This window comes from Aspergillus novofumigatus, assembly GCF_002847465.1.
Source record: "Aspergillus novofumigatus IBT 16806 chromosome Unknown P174scaffold_4, whole genome shotgun sequence".
Lineage (NCBI taxonomy): Eukaryota > Fungi > Ascomycota > Eurotiomycetes > Eurotiales > Aspergillaceae > Aspergillus > Aspergillus novofumigatus.
The window spans coordinates 2655666-2671489 of record NW_020194277.1 but is presented as its reverse complement, the minus strand read 5'-3'; the positions used below and the strand labels follow the sequence as shown (position 1 = coordinate 2671489).

Genomic DNA, 15824 nt, shown 5'->3' with positions numbered 1-15824 from the left:
TCCTGATATTAAAGTTCCATACTTGTGTTGAGGCTCGCTACCATAAGCGGTGATGCGCAGGCGCTACTGAGACAAAGGCACAGGAGTCTGAGAAGCCCTTTCTTGATGATCACTACATACATCCCGAGCGACATACGGCCGGCGACAGTATCAGAGCTGCTTCCAAGCCGTCATAATGGTAAGAAAGAAGCCAAGAAAAGAGGTGATAGACAGGACGGGAGCTCTCTGGTGCGACTACTGATAGACCAAGTTTCACCACTGGTACCCGCTCGGAGCAAGAGCATGTACATTTGGAACTCCCAGCTCCTTCCAATGATCCTTCGAGACAATCATACTCAGATGTTCGTGAGATTTGCGGAGGAAATACCCCTTTCCTGGAGAAGTCCAGCCGAGCTTTCCATCATCTTAGGCAACGTAGAAGGACCGTCGACGGGCAAGATCTTGATCCGGACAAGATCGTAGCAAACCGCCCTGCCTGCTCAGAGCTTCCTCTTCTTCAAAACAGTATCCTCTGTAGCATCCGAATCTCTCCTGGAAGGTCGCTTTCCCTTGCCCTTGCTCTTCTTTCCTGCTGCTCCATCTGCACCCTCACCCAGCTCCTCAAGTCCCTTCTTGCCCGCATCCTTCAGATTTCCGACCTGATCGTCATTCTGATCAAATGCCTTACGAGCCTCTTTCAGCTCGCGCTCCATCCGCAAGAGTTCCTGGACTCGACCGAGTTTATTCGGGTCGCGCCTCAACGCAAAACGAAAGTCGTCGACCTTGATCTTCTGGCGACGGGAGTAGCTAGCATACTGGGCTGCATTGTGGCACATCTCAAGGACAAAGTCGGTGACGATTTCATCGAGAACACGGACGGTCTCGGGAAGCGGCTCAGATGGGAAGGATGGATGAGGGCTAGGATCTCCATATGCCAGAAGGAGAAGACGCACTAGACAACAGCATCTATTAGCTGCAGACGTCCTTTGCACAACGTGACATCAATTCCATAACGAAAAGCACTAAGTAGTCACGTACGCTCCGATGCAAAATTCATCTGACCCTTGTGCCTTGCAGCACGTGCTCTAGGTTCCGCCATGCTGGATGGATTGTTTCGATTCTGCTTTTTCTTTTCCTTGGAATCTCTTTCCGACGCAGAAGCTTCCTGTGCAGCTGGGACTTTTGGTTTGAAGGCTGGAATATATCCGGAGCGTATCAGGGCAGTCTCCTGGGGGTTAAAAGGCCAAGGAGGAGCGAGTTTGCTCGGCACATGGCCAGAACTGCCGAATCGTGCTGGGACTGATGGCCTTGGAGTGCGTTGCTGCGGTCGTGAGGATCTTTCTGCTGTAAGAGACGACGAAGTATGAGGAGCTGCGGAATTACTGATAGTGTTGCCTCTGCGGACATGGCGGTGTCCAAAGCGGTGAGCAGTATTCATTCCGGCAGGACTACCAAGGCGGTCAGAGCTGTTATCACTGTGATCTGCCATCTTGGTGTGTGTGAACACCAGACACAAGACAGTGGGATAGCCGTTCTCAAAAAGCACGAACTGATTGATTGATCAATCGAGTAACTAGGATTTTTGCCAGAGTTGTGTGTAAGGAAGAAGGGTGGTGACTCTCTGCTACAGTCAAGATGGTGAGCTTAAAATGGAGTGAATGCTCTCTACTTGAGGAGCCTCACCATAGCGCACCAGGCCAGAGTAAAGCTAACTGATGTCGCAGTCTGCCTTATTCAACTTCCAGTCACTTCTCCTTGTGTTCCTGCTTATTATTTGCACAAGCACTTATGCGCACTCCATCATGCCAGGAATCATGGACCGCAACCAGCGTGGGTAGGTTCTCAGCAATTCGTCGTTTCACTTGTCCCTACCACAGGTTATCGGGTATGACTGACCTTTGCACCATTCAGGTTCTTCGGGATATTCTGGAAGTGCGCTCGGATTGGAGAACGTCTAAGCCCGTACGTTAGCATTTGCTGCGTACTGATGGCAGTGAGTACACCGCGATTCTGCATCATCATATCCAGCGCATATTAGAGCTAACGCATGGTATCAACTTCAGGTCTCAATCTTCTTTGGTGGCTGAAACATATACCTCAACTCTATGTCTCATGATATCAAATTCCGTGGCTTCCCTGACTTGTCGGCGTTCATTCATTTTTCCCCTTTTACCGGGATATGGAATATCATGCGTAGGGAGTTTGTCAAGATTATTTCTAATGTACATACATCCGGGTTATAATTCACAAGAAATTTGTAGAAACGCTCTATATACCGATAGGAACACCCATGCTTTAGCTGTGACTCCCTGCCTTTGGAAGTCATCCAGTTTTCCAGAACCCGCGCTTCTGATGCAATAACCATAAACAATAAGAAAGACGTCAAAAGATGTAGGGGTATCTTCATAATTTGGGCTTTAGTTTCTCCCTCAACCGTTTGAGCCCTTGATCCAAAAGCTCGTCCCTTGTCTTTTTGTCGCTCTTTGAAGGTGCGAGTTTAGAGTCGGCCAATGTGGTGAGAGAAGGCTGTGATAGCTTGTCCAACTCTTCCAGAGCCACCCAAAGTCGTTCAGGGTCTCGAAGGTAACGAAGAGCCTTCATATTGTAGGAGTCAATGACGTATCCCGCGTCCTCCATAGCTTTGATAGTCTGGGCAAGATCAAAAACTCTTTGTTTGCAGGCGTAACCACTGATGATAATGTTCCAGGTGACCTTATTGAATTCAACATTATGTTCAGCCATCATCTCCTTCACTCTCTCTGCTGCGTGCGGCTGTTTGTTGAAGATAAAGCAACTCATCAAGATTGTCCAGGTTCGAACAGAAGGCAAGGCATGACCACTTGCTTGTTCATGCATCGCCCGGGTATTGCTTGTTAGGGCAGATGTCTGCAGCATGTCTTCAACTACTCGCATAGCTGGCCGCAACCCCCGCGGACTGTCCCGAAACGCCACAAGGAACTCGTTATAGACGTGATCGGTTGCTGCCAGAGGAGCAATCGTGGGGTGTCCCTGCAGCACCAGGGAGCGAAAGTTCGTATAAAGGCGCTGAGCAATAGAGACACGCCTTCGACAGCGTAGATATGTTGCAATCATGAGAAATAAAGCGATCGTGGTCGGTGGCGTATTGTCACCTCCTGGTGGAGGGGTGTATTCGGGTGGTAAGATAGAAAGCTCCTTCAAAGGAGTAATACAATGTAGCTTGTTATACATCTCCAGCATGGAGTAGAACACCGCATCAGGATCGTCATCTGGATTTATATGCTTCGCAGTGAAAACGAAATGAGCATGAAAGATCTTACTCGAGATCCAAGGATTCTTCAGTAGCTCCTCGTTAGATTCGATCTCCCGAATCAATGAGCTAACGCGGTCTCGATTCCCTCGCGCAACAGCATCATTGAGGAGGATCAAATGGGTGTAAGAGTCTGGTTCAAGGCCATTATTTTTCATATACTCCAGCATATCGAGCCCCAACTGCTCGTCACCTGTTTTGAAGGCATTGGACAAAACGACGTTCATCATATCCCGATCTGGTCGAACACCCATTTTGAGTAATTTGGGAAGAATGTAGAAATTTCGCCCTTCCGGCCCTTCTTGAACCGAATCAAGCGTGAGAAGCTTGCAGCAGTGGCGCATCACGCTCTGAGAATCCATCCCAAACTCAACCTGTTTCATTCGCCGCACGTTATCAAGAACGTCAAGTGCCTTATTGACGTCCTTGAACTCGATAAATCGCCACATGAAACAAAGATGGGTCTCCGCTTTTGTATGAATCTTGCGCTCACACACAAGTTTATAAGCATAGTAGATTGCGTCACGATCAGCGCGCTTCACATAAAGTCGAACGATTTTCTGCGGCAAAAAAAGAATTGGCCAATTGCGGGGCCCAAGGCAGCATTGAAGACAGATTGATATGTGTGCGGCCCTTTTCTCCAGTCCTTGAGCCTGTCATAGTAAAAGGAGTCCAAGAAAAGGAAGGCATCTGCGACCATCACAAAGACAGGCCTCTCCTTGCCATGAGTGGTCACTGACAAGAATTCTAAGGCAAGCTCTGGAGACTCCTTCAACAACCATAAGGATAGACTGTGCCAATGAAGGGCTTTGTCCCTCTTGCTTAACGCCTCCCAAGCCTCACGGAAACTGCCCTGACTATCCGTTTTGAGTTTCTCTAGGAGGTCCAGCTCGACGGGGTTCAGCTTCAAGTCTCTCAAGAACTCATTTCGGATCTCTCTTTCGTAGAATTTTGACCTGTACAGATCGCTTTGTGCAATTCTCCATGTGCGTATATTCGCCCCTTCGTGAAAGAAGGTCTGAGATCTGATGCGCTTCTCCAGAGCCACAGTTTTAGGACGGAGAACTCTCTGTCTATCCCTGGGCTGACCCCTAACCATGACCTTGGTTTTGTAGATTATGGCTGGCGCCGGACCTGAGGTGAAGATACTACTCCGCCCTGGGATCGAAAGCAGGCGTTTGGAGCTTGGAAATCTCGGTCGTCGGCCCACATCTCTTCCACCTTGATTAGGAGCAACTAGCTCCTGTTCAGCACCAGGAGAAGGGCCTTCAAGCACTGTGGACGATTGCGACTCAATTAAATCAATCCTGGAGGGTGAATCGGGGCTGGAACTCTTATCGACGATGGACGTTGTAGAGGATAATCTCCGAAGTACATTTTTCCGACAAGGATCTTCGGGAATAGTATAGGGGGTCGTTGTACGGATAATAGCGGTATCAACGGCGGGAGGGAGCTGAGCTCTCGTATTCGACGCATCATTACTGGAATATAACGCTCTCGCGCCTTGAAAGCCCGTCCCTGGTTGATACCATCTGTGGTGCGGATCCCAGGATGGCAGTCCAGCGCTGAAGCGGGAACGAAGGAGACGCTGCGGACAAAATGACATTCAGTACTTCTTGACCGCGTACATTGATGAATTATTCCGAACTGGATACTAGCGAATCCAAGAGGCGATGAGGACGGCGAAGAATCGGCGAGTGACAGTTTCATAAATCATTGCATGGATGGATCAACCCGCAGAAAATGCCCGCCAATTTTGATCCGACACGGATGTGGCTAGTGAAAATTAATTGTGGCGCACCACTGCCGATAAATCGTACGGATGTTATCACACCGCAGAAAGCGATCGGGTACCTCTCTACTTGCACCAAAAACTCAGAGACCTTTTCTTTTGTCGCAAAGTCGCATTGGGGCAAAATTAGCGAACTTATTACCTCTATAATCGCAGCCAGCGGTATTTCTCGGACCCTGGAATACTACTTTCCATTGCTTTTCTGCTACTTCTTTCCCTCTAACACAATGTCACTGAATCACACCTCTCTTGATGCGGCGGCAACAGAACGCAAAGCCCGTCTTGCGAAGCTTGCAGCTCTAAAGAGGAAGCAACCGGAACCGGAGACACTCACAGAGGCGCGTGCTGGAGACCATGAGCCTGAGGATGCCGCTCCCGATGTCACAAGAAAATACCTGTCCGGACGCAATTTCGATGCAGAAACTCGAGGGCCCAAGCTGGGATTTGATCAAGCGCCAACAGAAGGAGCGAAAACACTTGAAGCGCAAGCTGCTGAGATAGCGAAGGCTACGGCGGAGCAGGCGAAGAAGGATGAGGAGAAGGACCAACCGATCGACCTATTCAAGTTGCAGCCAAAGAAGCCTAATTGGGACCTAAAGCGTGACCTTGATGAAAAAATGAAAATTCTTAATGTGAGGACGGAAAATGCAATTGCGAGACTTGTTCGACAGCGCATGGAGAATGCGCAACGAGCAGCGAAGGCGCAGGGAACGACCCGCAACGAAGATGAGCAGGGAGAGGAGGTAGGCATTGAAGGAGACATGCTCGTGGAAGGAATTCACGTCCGCGAGAGGGAAGAGGAAGAAGAAAGAGAAGAGATGGACGAGGATTCATGATACCCATGAGAATTCGCGCAGGTTGATCTATGGCCTTATATGCTTTTTTATCATACAACACTTTACTTTGGCGCTGCAGAGCTGGGACTCGGGGCGGTCAGAAACAGGCGTTAGCGGTCATCTGCATTTTGATTGCATGGATGTTAATGCAATTATGCTCTTCTGTATTACTATAGTACATTACTGGCTGGGGTCAAGAAAGAACAATATTTCCAATTCGGTCGAACGGCCGAGAGGAAAATCTCCAAACTCTGCTTTACTCGACTTAATTGATTCCGACTCAGCGTTCCATGTTCATGGCCTGAGTCAGCGCTAGACGCTTACTGTAAGGACTGAGGCTTCTTTCCTTTCGCGCTGAACCGGACATAGGTCCGCTGAAGGCGTGATTGCGCTGGCGGTCCAGGTGCCTAGACCGGCTCATGTTTCCCCTCGACTCTCTTGTTGGATGGTGCCGTCCCTTCACTGTATCTGGAGTCGCCGACCGCCTTTCTTTGGCAATTTGACTCTGATCCATACTTAGGCTTCGTGTCCTACCCCTCCGGCTGCCGTCTTCAGAGATGTTCCTAGGTCGACCACGCTCTTCAGGGCTAGATTCCCGACGTCTTCGTCTTGTGTTTCTGTCTGTCTCCCATTCCCTCGATCGAGAGCGCTGTCGCCCACCGGAAGAGTAAGAAGAGTCACTATGGTCGGATAATGAGTCACTGTATCGTCTCTTTCTTGAATGTGGTTGAGGCGACGACATTGATTGTGCTCGGTCTCGCCCCCTACTTTCAGTATAAACTTCATGCCGTGGCGGCGAGACTGAATGCGATCGACTGGTCGATATCGTTGAGACGGACGACATTGAGTGGGATGACTCTGATCTACTCCTCTTCGGTGCATGATGACTGTCATCAAATGGATCTGAATCCCCTAGCTCCCTCTTGCGAACCCGTTCCTCTCCTCGTCTTGCTAATATCTCATCGGCGACACCTCTCCTACCACCGGCGTCAGCTAAGTTTTCCACACCCAACAATTCATGCGCCAACTTACGACCCTAACAATTCGTTTGGAACATTAGTCGTCAGCTTCGGTCGCAAATTGGGGTTTTGCAGTTGTTGTGTGCGAGAAGGTCGAGTTGTATATGGCCGTTCCTGTGCAGATACCGTGCATTCATAACTGTAGTGTCGTATAAAAGAGTCAGTCAAAGGTAGAATAGCCACGAAATCTGTGTACTTATCTCGTTTCAAGCATTTCTGACACAGAGTACTGGCAGTCGCCTTGGTAGGGCCTCTGATGCCTGGTGCGTTCCGGTATCGATTCATCTGAATCAAATGATATACCGAGCCGGAAAAAAAAATCGAAAAAATAATAATTGTATGAATGCGAAAGATACAATCTTAGAGATGCCGCAAGAAGTGCTTAAAAAAAGGTATTCAGTCTCTCATCACTTAATTGACGAAGCCCAGTTTTTCGAACACCGCAATCGCGATTCTCCGCGGCTATTCAAGCGGACCTGCCAGACAAGTGGGCCAGGGCGACTTACATACGCGCGCGGTTAAGCGCACCACTGAAAGAGGAGACAAGCGAATCCCAACCTGATCATCGCCTGCCTCGTTCCTTCTCAGCCCAAAGGACGAAAAGAATTCAACCTATTCACCTTCCAGTACTCCATCGACTATCTCAGGCTCTTTCATGACCCTTCATCTTTATTAGCAGGGTAACCGACCTCTCTTGACCCGCTCCGCTCTGGGTTGGACTGGGTTTTTTAGATACCCGTGGTGGGAGAAGTTGTATCTCCCTTTGCCGAAATATTATACCAGAAAATCATGAACCAGTCGTTTTGACCATCGTGTAAGAACAGTCAATAGTCCTGGCCGTTCCTCTTGGCCTCGCTTTCCCTTCTTTCAAAACCTCGATCGTTTACAGGGCACAGCTCATTATGCACGCAATATATCTGACGTTGAACAGCTTTCCATATGGCGAACTCCCCATTTCAGAGATATGTCGTCATTCTTTTTGGGCTTGTGTGAAGTGGGATTTTTGAGTGGCTTCTTCTCAATTCGAAATTCGGTTTCTTCCTGTTGAAAATCAAGCAGAACTCGCAGCATATTGAAGCAGTCCGCAGCCTTTTCCCCGGAGTCTTTCCCGAATCAGTACAACTGTACTTGTTTGAAGCGCACGCCGAAGGAAGACCTCTCGAAAGAAGGGGTTTCTGGCTAGTTTGAGGATTTTAGCATGGTCATGGCCTCGGAAAGTTCTACAGAGGCTGAGCATCGCCTGTCTTTCGCCAAGGTATGCCCTGATCCAGGTGAAGGCGTCACGGCGTATTTGATGGCCTCTGTTTCTCTAATGAGTATAATAGATAGCCGCAATGGCTCCGCCATCGAAACCAGAAGAGCTCGGGTCTGGCGAACGAAATGATGCACAGAACGCGGAAAGGCTTTCATGTCCAGACAGTCTAGCGCGAGCTGTACAAGACGTCCATATAACAGACACTAGCGACAGACAGAGCCCCAGCTTTACTTCAGAAGTCGATGAACACGGAGCTCTCAAACGGGAGGCGTCCTTTGACGATGATCGTACGCATCTCTCAACGTCCTCAACGAAACAGACGAGTTTCGATTCGAAAAGCATGGCCTCAGTTACCACTTTTGCAATGGATGAAAAAGATTCTTTGCGACCCGACGATAGTGCCAGCGTACAGGCTGTTGATGAGGAAGAGTCTCTTTCGGGGCCTGCATCAGGAGCAGCGAACTCACTTACGGGATCCGAATCTGGTGTCCGCATATACAGGGATCATCCGCGAGACATGAGTAGCCAAAAGCCCCGGCCAGTTATGCTTCCTGATGGTGGCCAGCGACCGGATGGGATAATTCACCCGGACTCCGTCGCTAATAATTTTGTCCTGCCTAGTAGTGCAGAAGGCTTCTCAGTTGAACACAGTTTGAATGGTTTCCCTCTCGAGCCGGACGAAAAGCTGATTGAGGCGATGAAATCTCCAAAGGACCGCCTACTGATTCTTCAGCTGGAGGAGAAAGTCCGCAATTTCATTCAAAATTCGAAGTAAGTGGACGGCTTGTTGATCGTTGTGCTGTTCGTTTCGGCATCTGACGTTCTAATATAGGGAGCAATCTCTGGAGCTCCCACCTTCGAATGCCTTCGGAAGACTACTCGCGCACAAGTTGGGTGATTATTATCATTTGACCCATTTCGTGGATAACAACGTTACGTCTGTCCGTCTCCATAGGACACCCTTTTGCCGATTGTATGCAATACTGCGTCTCCTTGATTTTCTTTTACCAATTGAGACTTCGTTCTGACTGTTTAGGCCGACTCCGCTCTCCGTTTTACATGCTGCCATTCGTAGCACCCCACCACCAGCAGTCCCAGCCATGAAAATCATGCGCCGGAATGACGGGGATCGGCCTTCCACCGATGGAAGCACTGCAGCAAGCTCTTCGGTGCCTTCAAAGACCGCATCGGAGGTAGGCGACAGTGGCAACGACGGCGAACGTGGTTCTTCAGCCGGGGCCACACCTGCCAAAGATAGGATGGCCTTAACGCGAGAAGAGCGAGAAGCTAAGTACCAGGAAGCAAGAGAGCGGATTTTCCGCGATTTCCCTGAGACGAAATCCTCGGATATCAGTGACCAGGGGACGAGTATGTCACGCTCGAGCTCAACAAGTGGACGCAAGAAAACACACCGACAGAAGACTCCACATGACGACAGCTTTGAGGCCCGCTCTCAATTCAACGCCTACTACCCGGGAATGCAATATAACAATGGGACGGTTCCCTATAATATGGCACTGAATGATTCCTCATTTTCTAACCAAGCCCCATATATGGTAGGGCCTGGAATGTCTCCTCCGGGTTATGCTCAGGGTGCTCCAAACAGTGCCATGTACTCCAACCACGTCAATCTGAATCCCTTACCTCAATATTCGATACCCGTCTCTCCTCAGATGACATCAACTGGTTCATGGCAGAGCGGCGCTGTACCCCAGCAATCTCCTTTCTCAGGATACACATCTATGAATCAATCACCGGTGATGGTCACCCAGCAATCGTCGGCGAAGTCATCGCCTGCGCTGAACAACTACACCATGCCACAATATGCACAGTCGCCGTCGACTTGGTCTTCGTCCCCGTATGCTGCGAGCTATCAGCCTACACATCGCACCCATCCCACCGCTCATTGGCCGAATTATCCCTCGCAGCCGCCTAACCCGACTTCTTATCCCTTTGCTCAATATCCAGGGCAACAATCACTAAACACAGCGATGCAAGCTCATCCCAACGCGCACCCTCTGCCAGGCAGTTTTGCAAGATCCCCATTCAATCCGCAGACACGCTCATTTGTGCCCGGTGGGACTTCTTTGGCTCGTCACCCGAGCAAGACCAGCCAACACAATATGAACTCGTATCCTCCTATGCAGCCCGGTATTCAGACTCAGTGGAATGGATATCAAGACCCGAATAACAAGGGTCAAGAGGCAAGTGCGATGGCGCAAGGCGTAACGCGCGGTGGCCCTCCCGGTAGCAGAGATTCCATCGCAAAATGGGGGACGCCTTCTCATTTGCCTCCAAAACCACCACCGTCCGAGATCCCCTCTGATTTCGAGTTGAAGCATCGAATCACTCCTGCCCCATCGCACTCCTACAATTCCAACATACCGACCAACTCCAAGAACGGACCTCTTGTCGTTTCGGGAGGGACAAGTCTTCCCAAGGTGAACTAAATTCTGCCGCCCGACGATTTGGTTGCATGCTGGTGCATCGTTCAACCTGTGTTGTCTCTGGCAGATAGTAGTGTGAAATTGGCCGAGAGAATGTTTGCTCGTTCAGATCAACAACATAAAAGGAGAGGAGATGGGAGTCTCGCTAGGAGTACGCCAATAGTACACCTCCTGTCTCGTGGACGGACTGGCTGAGAAGGGCTGGTTAGCCATATTTCGGCTATTGATAGTATCGCCCATTTCAATTGTTGACAAAAAGAAGATGAAAACCTTCCCAGAGACATAAACCATGGCGCTACCAAATGGAAAATGGTGTAGAATTAACGGGTTCACTATGATTGTAGCGACGCCTCCGCGCGGTAATAGCCATCCCTCTCTCAACCGAAATTGATCAGTCAAGCGCTCTTTGGAATCATTGTACCAGGATAGAAAAGAGGAAATGACGATATAGTGACTTCTTCTAGTAAATTACACGAGATCAATACCGACCTAAGTACTTTCGTGAGAATGCGGAATCAACACCCAAATATACAGGCCTTCTGTTCCAATCGATGCCAAGAGAAAAAGGGCATCATATGAAGGACACAAACTATAGCTACAAATACAAAAATCATCAGAGAGCAGTTCCGAACGCACCAGGATCGATAGAGAGAGAAGTACCGATGACCCAGCTAAGCCCCTTGTACCTGAGAAATTCCTCCTGTTGGCCATTGGAACTGGTCCGGCGACAGGGTCTATTGCTTGGACTCCACCTCCTGTTCGCCTTTTTGCGTCGTAGGACCTTTCTTGTGTTCGATTTCTAACCGCTTGATCGCCTGTTCCAGGTCCTCGACACCGCCTTTCCGGAACCTTGTCACCTTGTGAACATTCAGGGTTGTCAGCTCGTTGAGAGCCTCGAGGCCCTGTGCTCGCTGTCTCGCAACGGTCCGAGCTGTCATGGCAAATCGCATATCCTTCGGTCCGTCAACAAGCTCGAGAATGGCGCTAGGGGCTTGATCATCTTTCTTAGGCTCGACCCGCAGAACTCGTGTGTAACCACCAGGACGTTCGGCGTAGCGCTCACGGAGGGTCCCAAATAGTTTTGGAAGAATTTCATGGGGTGTCTGCGATGAAGTTAGCCACGGAGTTTCTCAAAGTCTTCGAGAGAAACCGTTCTGTGGTCCCTCAGACGAGGGAAAACGAAGGTCAATCAGGTTTTCGGTCTCCCCCGAGGACTTTTTGACCAGAATTGACAGAAAGAGTCAGTAGGAGCACATACATAGAAAACAGACAATGCTCTTCTTCGACTAGCCTCTGTATTCTTCTTGCCCAGCGTTATTAACTTCTCGGCCAGCCGTTGAGCCTCCTTCGCTTTGGGCCAGGTTGTTGTGATAGACTCGTGCTTGAAAAGCGATGTGACTAAGTTTCGGAGCAAGGCCTGTCGATGTGACGACTTGCGGCTGAGATGACGGTACTTAGCAGCACCACCGGCCATGGTGACAGCTGTGTTGGGGAATCGTTTATGGTCCTGGTTTCGGTAGTCTCTTTTTTTGTCGTTGAATTGCCCTGAATCCGAGCACAAGAGGAGTTGGGCAGGAGATAAGATCGATATTCGGTTGAGTTTCGAATGGCAGCAACCGGCTGAACAGCAATGGGGGCGTAGAGAGATGAAGACGCAGTGGTTGTACTTTTCTATGAGACGCTCAACGCTGGTCTGTGATGCCGGATGGAAAGATTCAATTCTGGAACGCTGCGGCCAATCGGAGTCGCGCATTCGGTCCCCCATCTTGTCCGCATCGATTGCAGAGGAAAATGCATGACAGTCTATGACCCATATAAAGTAGTCTCTAGCTTGACATTGCTTCTTATTCTTCACACATAGCTTCTAATTTGATATCTATACCTCACACCAGCTGGCATAACGGACTGTCCAGCTGTTGTGATTACGGCCGACATCACGGCTCCCTTGTTCTTTGGAGAGCCACTGGTGGTGTGATCCTCCCCCACCTAATCTCAAGTCCAACATCGGTGATTCTGTGTAATCTGACTGAGAGGACAAGAGCTACATTATGGGCTTCTTTGCTGGGTTTGTAAGTATTTCGCATCAGGCGCGACAGAGAAGATCAGTAGTCTACAGATACTGACGAGAGCGCAGTTCAGCGGGTTTGCGTTGACCTCCACGGTCTTATATCTAACAATTCAAGTTCATCGAGCCAATCGCCTCGAGCAGAGTCATATTATTCGTGAACAACTTAGATCGCTGAATTGGATTGCATCACCAATTGGCGCATATGACCGCCGTCTAGCGCCGAAGGACCAGCCACAGCTTGACCCAGAAAGGTCGCGACTACAACCTACCTTGAAGGACTTTCTTAAGCATCGCTGGAATGAGGAGGTGGAGACACTGGCTAGAAAGGCATATGAGAGTCGGTGGGAGGACGCCAGAGATACTGCAATCGCAGGATGGAAGGCTGCGATGAGGCTTATGAAGAAGGAATAAAAAGTTTGCTGTTCTGTACATGTTTTATCGGTGCTGCTTTCTAGAGGCGCGCAGCTAGGACCAGATACCCTTGGATTTTCTTGAAGAAGCGTAATTGCATTCTATGATCTTGGGTTTCCTACCCTGTTGTACTTGGCTTATCGATTCACGCGTTAGCTTGTGCATTTTGCTCCCTGATCCGTATATCCGGTACCTAGGTATGAACCATTGCGCCAACGCCTTACGAGATACTCCTGTCCTGAGCCGAGCGAAGGGACTGCTACACCTTCCCTACCGGCGGCCCCATAGTCAATGCGCGTGTCAACCTGACTAGCGTCCACCTGCACTCTTTCAGGATAGCTTGGCGAGAATGGATCCATGTTGTACTCTCGAAAAGGCCATCATCCTCCAGTTGCTGGACCGACTGCTGATCCTGTAGGGCAGCAACCACTGAAGACAATGAAAACACCATACACGGGGTTGCTTTGACTCAAATTAGATCTGTCACCACCGTTGAGCGAGTCTTTCAACTGGTGTTTGCCGCCGAATGTGTTGTATCAATGCTCTCATTATCGCTCCAGATGTCTTTGCTCTCTCTCTCAACTGCGCGCATAGCCTGTGCAACTTCTTCAAGTTTGGCAACCACTTCCAAGACACCGTTGTTGACCCGATCGAAGTACCGATCGTTAGCCTCTCGCCTTTCTCGGGCTAACAGGATGTCTCTTTCCGTTTCCTCGTCCATATTCCTATGAACGGAAGCTTCCATCGGGACTCTTTCGCCGGTAGGCCTAACGTTTTGGGACCCTCGCCGCGAAGGAGATATCCCTTTAGACTCCAAACCCTTGGCAGCATCGACTACTTCGTCGGCCTCACTGCGGGCCCAGGCTTGCGCGAGTTTCAGTTGCTTCATACGGAGATCTTCTAGTGCCTCTGAGTGTCTCTCCCCGAATACGTGCTCGCTGGTCACTGCACTGAGCTCGACCTCTGATAGTGCATTTTGCATCTCCTGCCATATGGCTTCGGATCGATCGACTTCACCTTTAGATTGAGCGCGAGAAACAAATGGCGATAAGGAAGCCGCATCGAAAGAGCCCTGGGCTCGAGACGGGCGGTTGCGTTGCAAAGGAACCGTCTGGCTCCCCCCCGGCGAAGATACAGCTGGCAGGGGCGGGTTCAGAGAGAGATTAGATGCATTATGCGAAGGGGGACCCTGAAAGAGAACAGGGGGCGGAAGACGCTGGGAGCTTATCTTCCGTAAGTTTTCCAACTTCGGAGCGGCGTCCATAATGTAGCTGTTATGCAATTGCTTGGACGAAGACGTGCATCTCCTCCACTAACAATGTAATGGTTAATTGGTATTCTTGTACTCAGTAGAGAAGTACTCTGCAGTCTGTTATCAGTCAGTAACGATGATAGCAACTCCCGATGCTTATCGCTTATCGATAACTGACGGCCGATGTTTCTCCGCTCCGGGGCCTCGCTTAGCGGGCCGTTTAGGGCGAAGGCGCACAGGAGAACATTTTCGCCCCGAGGAGACCGCCGGCAGTGAAGGAACATTCGACCTTCGACTTTCGACAACCATCCCATCAGGCCTTTTGGCGATAACTTTTGTTTCCAGTCGGTATGTATAATTTTGCTCCCATTTTTGGTCTTCTGGATCTTCGCAGGAAAACTTGTTTTGCGATCAAAATTGTTCTTCGACCCGCACATCCATTTCTGATAAAAGCCCGATACCGATCCCCCTCGCAACACCAAGCCCACGAACCGTCCGCACAAGGAAGTTTTTTCTAACGCAAAATCTCTCATTTTCTACAGTTGACCGTCCTTCGAACATAATACGCCAAGATGGGTAAGGGAAAGCCCCGTGGTTTGAACGCCGCGCGCAAGCTCGCCAACCACCGCCGTGAGCAGCGCTGGGCCGACTTGCACTACAAGAAGCGCCTTCTCGGTACCGCTTTCAAGTCCTCTCCCTTCGGAGGTGCCTCCCACGCCAAGGGTATCGTCCTCGAAAAGGTCGGAGTTGAGGCCAAGCAGCCCAACTCTGCCATTCGGAAGTGTGTCAAGGTCCAGCTGATCAAGAACGGCAAGAAGGTCACCGCTTTCGGTGGGTAACCCTTTCCTATTCATTATGCACATTCGATGAACTGCTTGGGATGGAAAAGAGATGGAATATGTGATGGATGGCACGACGGATTGGGGGAGTCCAGGATCGGCTTTGGATGGGGAGATGTGGAAGAGAAGCAGAAAATTACCGTGGTACATGTTCAAATGCTGACTCGACGATCTCTACAGTCCCCAACGACGGTTGCTTGAACTTCATCGACGAGAACGACGAGGTTCTCCTTGCTGGTTTCGGTCGTAAGGGCAAGGCCAAGGGTGATATTCCCGGTGTTCGTTTCAAGGTCGTCAAGGTCTCTGGTGTCGGTCTGCTCGCTCTGTGGAAGGAGAAGAAGGAGAAGCCCCGTTCGTAAACAATATGTACGAAAGGAAATGGACGATGCCGTGGGATATTGGTTGCCGGGAAAGGGCCCCATTCCATCGAAGCCTGGGAACATATGGTCTATGGTCTGGAAAATTATGGTTCGGGACGGATGACCCTGCAAATACATTGCAGTCACTATGATTGAGATACTCATAAAACATGGCGCCATGATTTTTTATTTCTTTGGGAAGGGCCCGGAATGTCAAATGTTCAAACAATATCTACTTTCCCCTGTTCCCCACGATATTATGATCCGCCTCTCATGCT

At 49.8% G+C, this 15824-nt stretch overlaps 10 protein-coding genes across 10 annotated transcripts; 5 read left to right on the top strand and 5 right to left on the bottom strand.

The window, feature by feature from the left end:
• Nucleotides 1-87: 87 nt before the first annotated feature.
• P174DRAFT_441724 (putative transcription initiation factor TFIID subunit 13) lies at nucleotides 88-1341 on the bottom strand. Its single transcript, XM_024827390.1, has 2 exons — nucleotides 1018-1341; nucleotides 88-931 (listed from the first exon to the last, which is right to left on the bottom strand). The coding sequence occupies exons 1-2, from the start codon at nucleotides 1076-1078 to the stop codon at nucleotides 480-482; spliced, it is 513 nt and encodes a 170-aa protein (XP_024683028.1). The 5' UTR covers nucleotides 1079-1341; the 3' UTR covers nucleotides 88-479.
• Nucleotides 1342-1480: 139 nt separating this feature from the next.
• Nucleotides 1481-2238, top strand: P174DRAFT_441723 (protein kish). The gene is made up of 4 exons (XM_024827389.1): nucleotides 1481-1617; nucleotides 1704-1813; nucleotides 1891-1972; nucleotides 2043-2238. The coding sequence occupies exons 1-4, from the start codon at nucleotides 1615-1617 to the stop codon at nucleotides 2064-2066; spliced, it is 219 nt and encodes a 72-aa protein (XP_024683027.1). The 5' UTR covers nucleotides 1481-1614; the 3' UTR covers nucleotides 2067-2238.
• A 144-nt stretch (nucleotides 2239-2382) lies between these two features.
• On the bottom strand, nucleotides 2383-4977 carry P174DRAFT_451309 (pentatricopeptide repeat protein; the record flags this gene model as incomplete). The annotated part of the gene is made up of 2 exons (XM_024829002.1): nucleotides 3882-4977; nucleotides 2383-3828 (listed from the first exon to the last, which is right to left on the bottom strand). The coding sequence occupies exons 1-2, from the start codon at nucleotides 4872-4874 to the stop codon at nucleotides 2383-2385; spliced, it is 2439 nt and encodes an 812-aa protein (XP_024683026.1). The 5' UTR covers nucleotides 4875-4977.
• Nucleotides 4978-5123: 146 nt separating this feature from the next.
• On the top strand, nucleotides 5124-6143 carry P174DRAFT_441721 (CCDC12/cwf18 family protein). Its single transcript, XM_024827388.1, has one exon. The coding sequence runs from the start codon at nucleotides 5288-5290 to the stop codon at nucleotides 5894-5896; it is 609 nt and encodes a 202-aa protein (XP_024683025.1). The 5' UTR covers nucleotides 5124-5287; the 3' UTR covers nucleotides 5897-6143.
• On the bottom strand, nucleotides 6054-7352 carry P174DRAFT_406991 (zinc finger CCHC-type containing 10). The gene is made up of 3 exons (XM_024824123.1): nucleotides 7116-7352; nucleotides 6929-7064; nucleotides 6054-6873 (listed from the first exon to the last, which is right to left on the bottom strand). Exons 1-3 carry the CDS (start codon nucleotides 7198-7200, stop codon nucleotides 6177-6179), a joined length of 918 nt encoding a protein of 305 aa, XP_024683024.1. The 5' UTR covers nucleotides 7201-7352; the 3' UTR covers nucleotides 6054-6176.
• Nucleotides 7353-8249: 897 nt separating this feature from the next.
• On the top strand, nucleotides 8250-10620 carry P174DRAFT_371086 (putative R3H domain protein; the record flags this gene model as incomplete). Its single annotated transcript, XM_024822362.1, has 3 exons — nucleotides 8250-8941; nucleotides 9003-9143; nucleotides 9207-10620. The coding sequence occupies 3 exons, from the start codon at nucleotides 8250-8252 to the stop codon at nucleotides 10618-10620; spliced, it is 2247 nt and encodes a 748-aa protein (XP_024683023.1).
• Nucleotides 10621-11064: 444 nt separating this feature from the next.
• P174DRAFT_441717 (mitochondrial 54S ribosomal protein bL17m) lies at nucleotides 11065-12471 on the bottom strand. The gene is made up of 2 exons (XM_024827387.1): nucleotides 11876-12471; nucleotides 11065-11720 (listed from the first exon to the last, which is right to left on the bottom strand). The coding sequence occupies exons 1-2, from the start codon at nucleotides 12380-12382 to the stop codon at nucleotides 11352-11354; spliced, it is 876 nt and encodes a 291-aa protein (XP_024683022.1). The 5' UTR covers nucleotides 12383-12471; the 3' UTR covers nucleotides 11065-11351.
• On the top strand, nucleotides 12433-13297 carry P174DRAFT_451305 (MICOS complex subunit Mic12 family protein). Its single transcript, XM_024829001.1, has 2 exons — nucleotides 12433-12686; nucleotides 12752-13297. The coding sequence occupies exons 1-2, from the start codon at nucleotides 12666-12668 to the stop codon at nucleotides 13094-13096; spliced, it is 366 nt and encodes a 121-aa protein (XP_024683021.1). The 5' UTR covers nucleotides 12433-12665; the 3' UTR covers nucleotides 13097-13297.
• A 304-nt stretch (nucleotides 13298-13601) lies between these two features.
• Nucleotides 13602-14360, bottom strand: P174DRAFT_389682 (DUF5315 domain-containing protein; the record flags this gene model as incomplete). The annotated part of the gene is made up of 1 exon (XM_024823462.1): nucleotides 13602-14360. One exon carries the CDS (start codon nucleotides 14358-14360, stop codon nucleotides 13602-13604), a length of 759 nt encoding a protein of 252 aa, XP_024683020.1.
• Nucleotides 14361-14650: 290 nt separating this feature from the next.
• Nucleotides 14651-15782, top strand: rps23 (40S ribosomal protein uS12). Its single transcript, XM_024827386.1, has 3 exons — nucleotides 14651-14696; nucleotides 14891-15179; nucleotides 15368-15782. Exons 2-3 carry the CDS (start codon nucleotides 14921-14923, stop codon nucleotides 15544-15546), a joined length of 438 nt encoding a protein of 145 aa, XP_024683019.1. The 5' UTR covers nucleotides 14651-14696; nucleotides 14891-14920; the 3' UTR covers nucleotides 15547-15782.
• The last annotated feature ends 42 nt before the right edge of the window (nucleotides 15783-15824 follow it).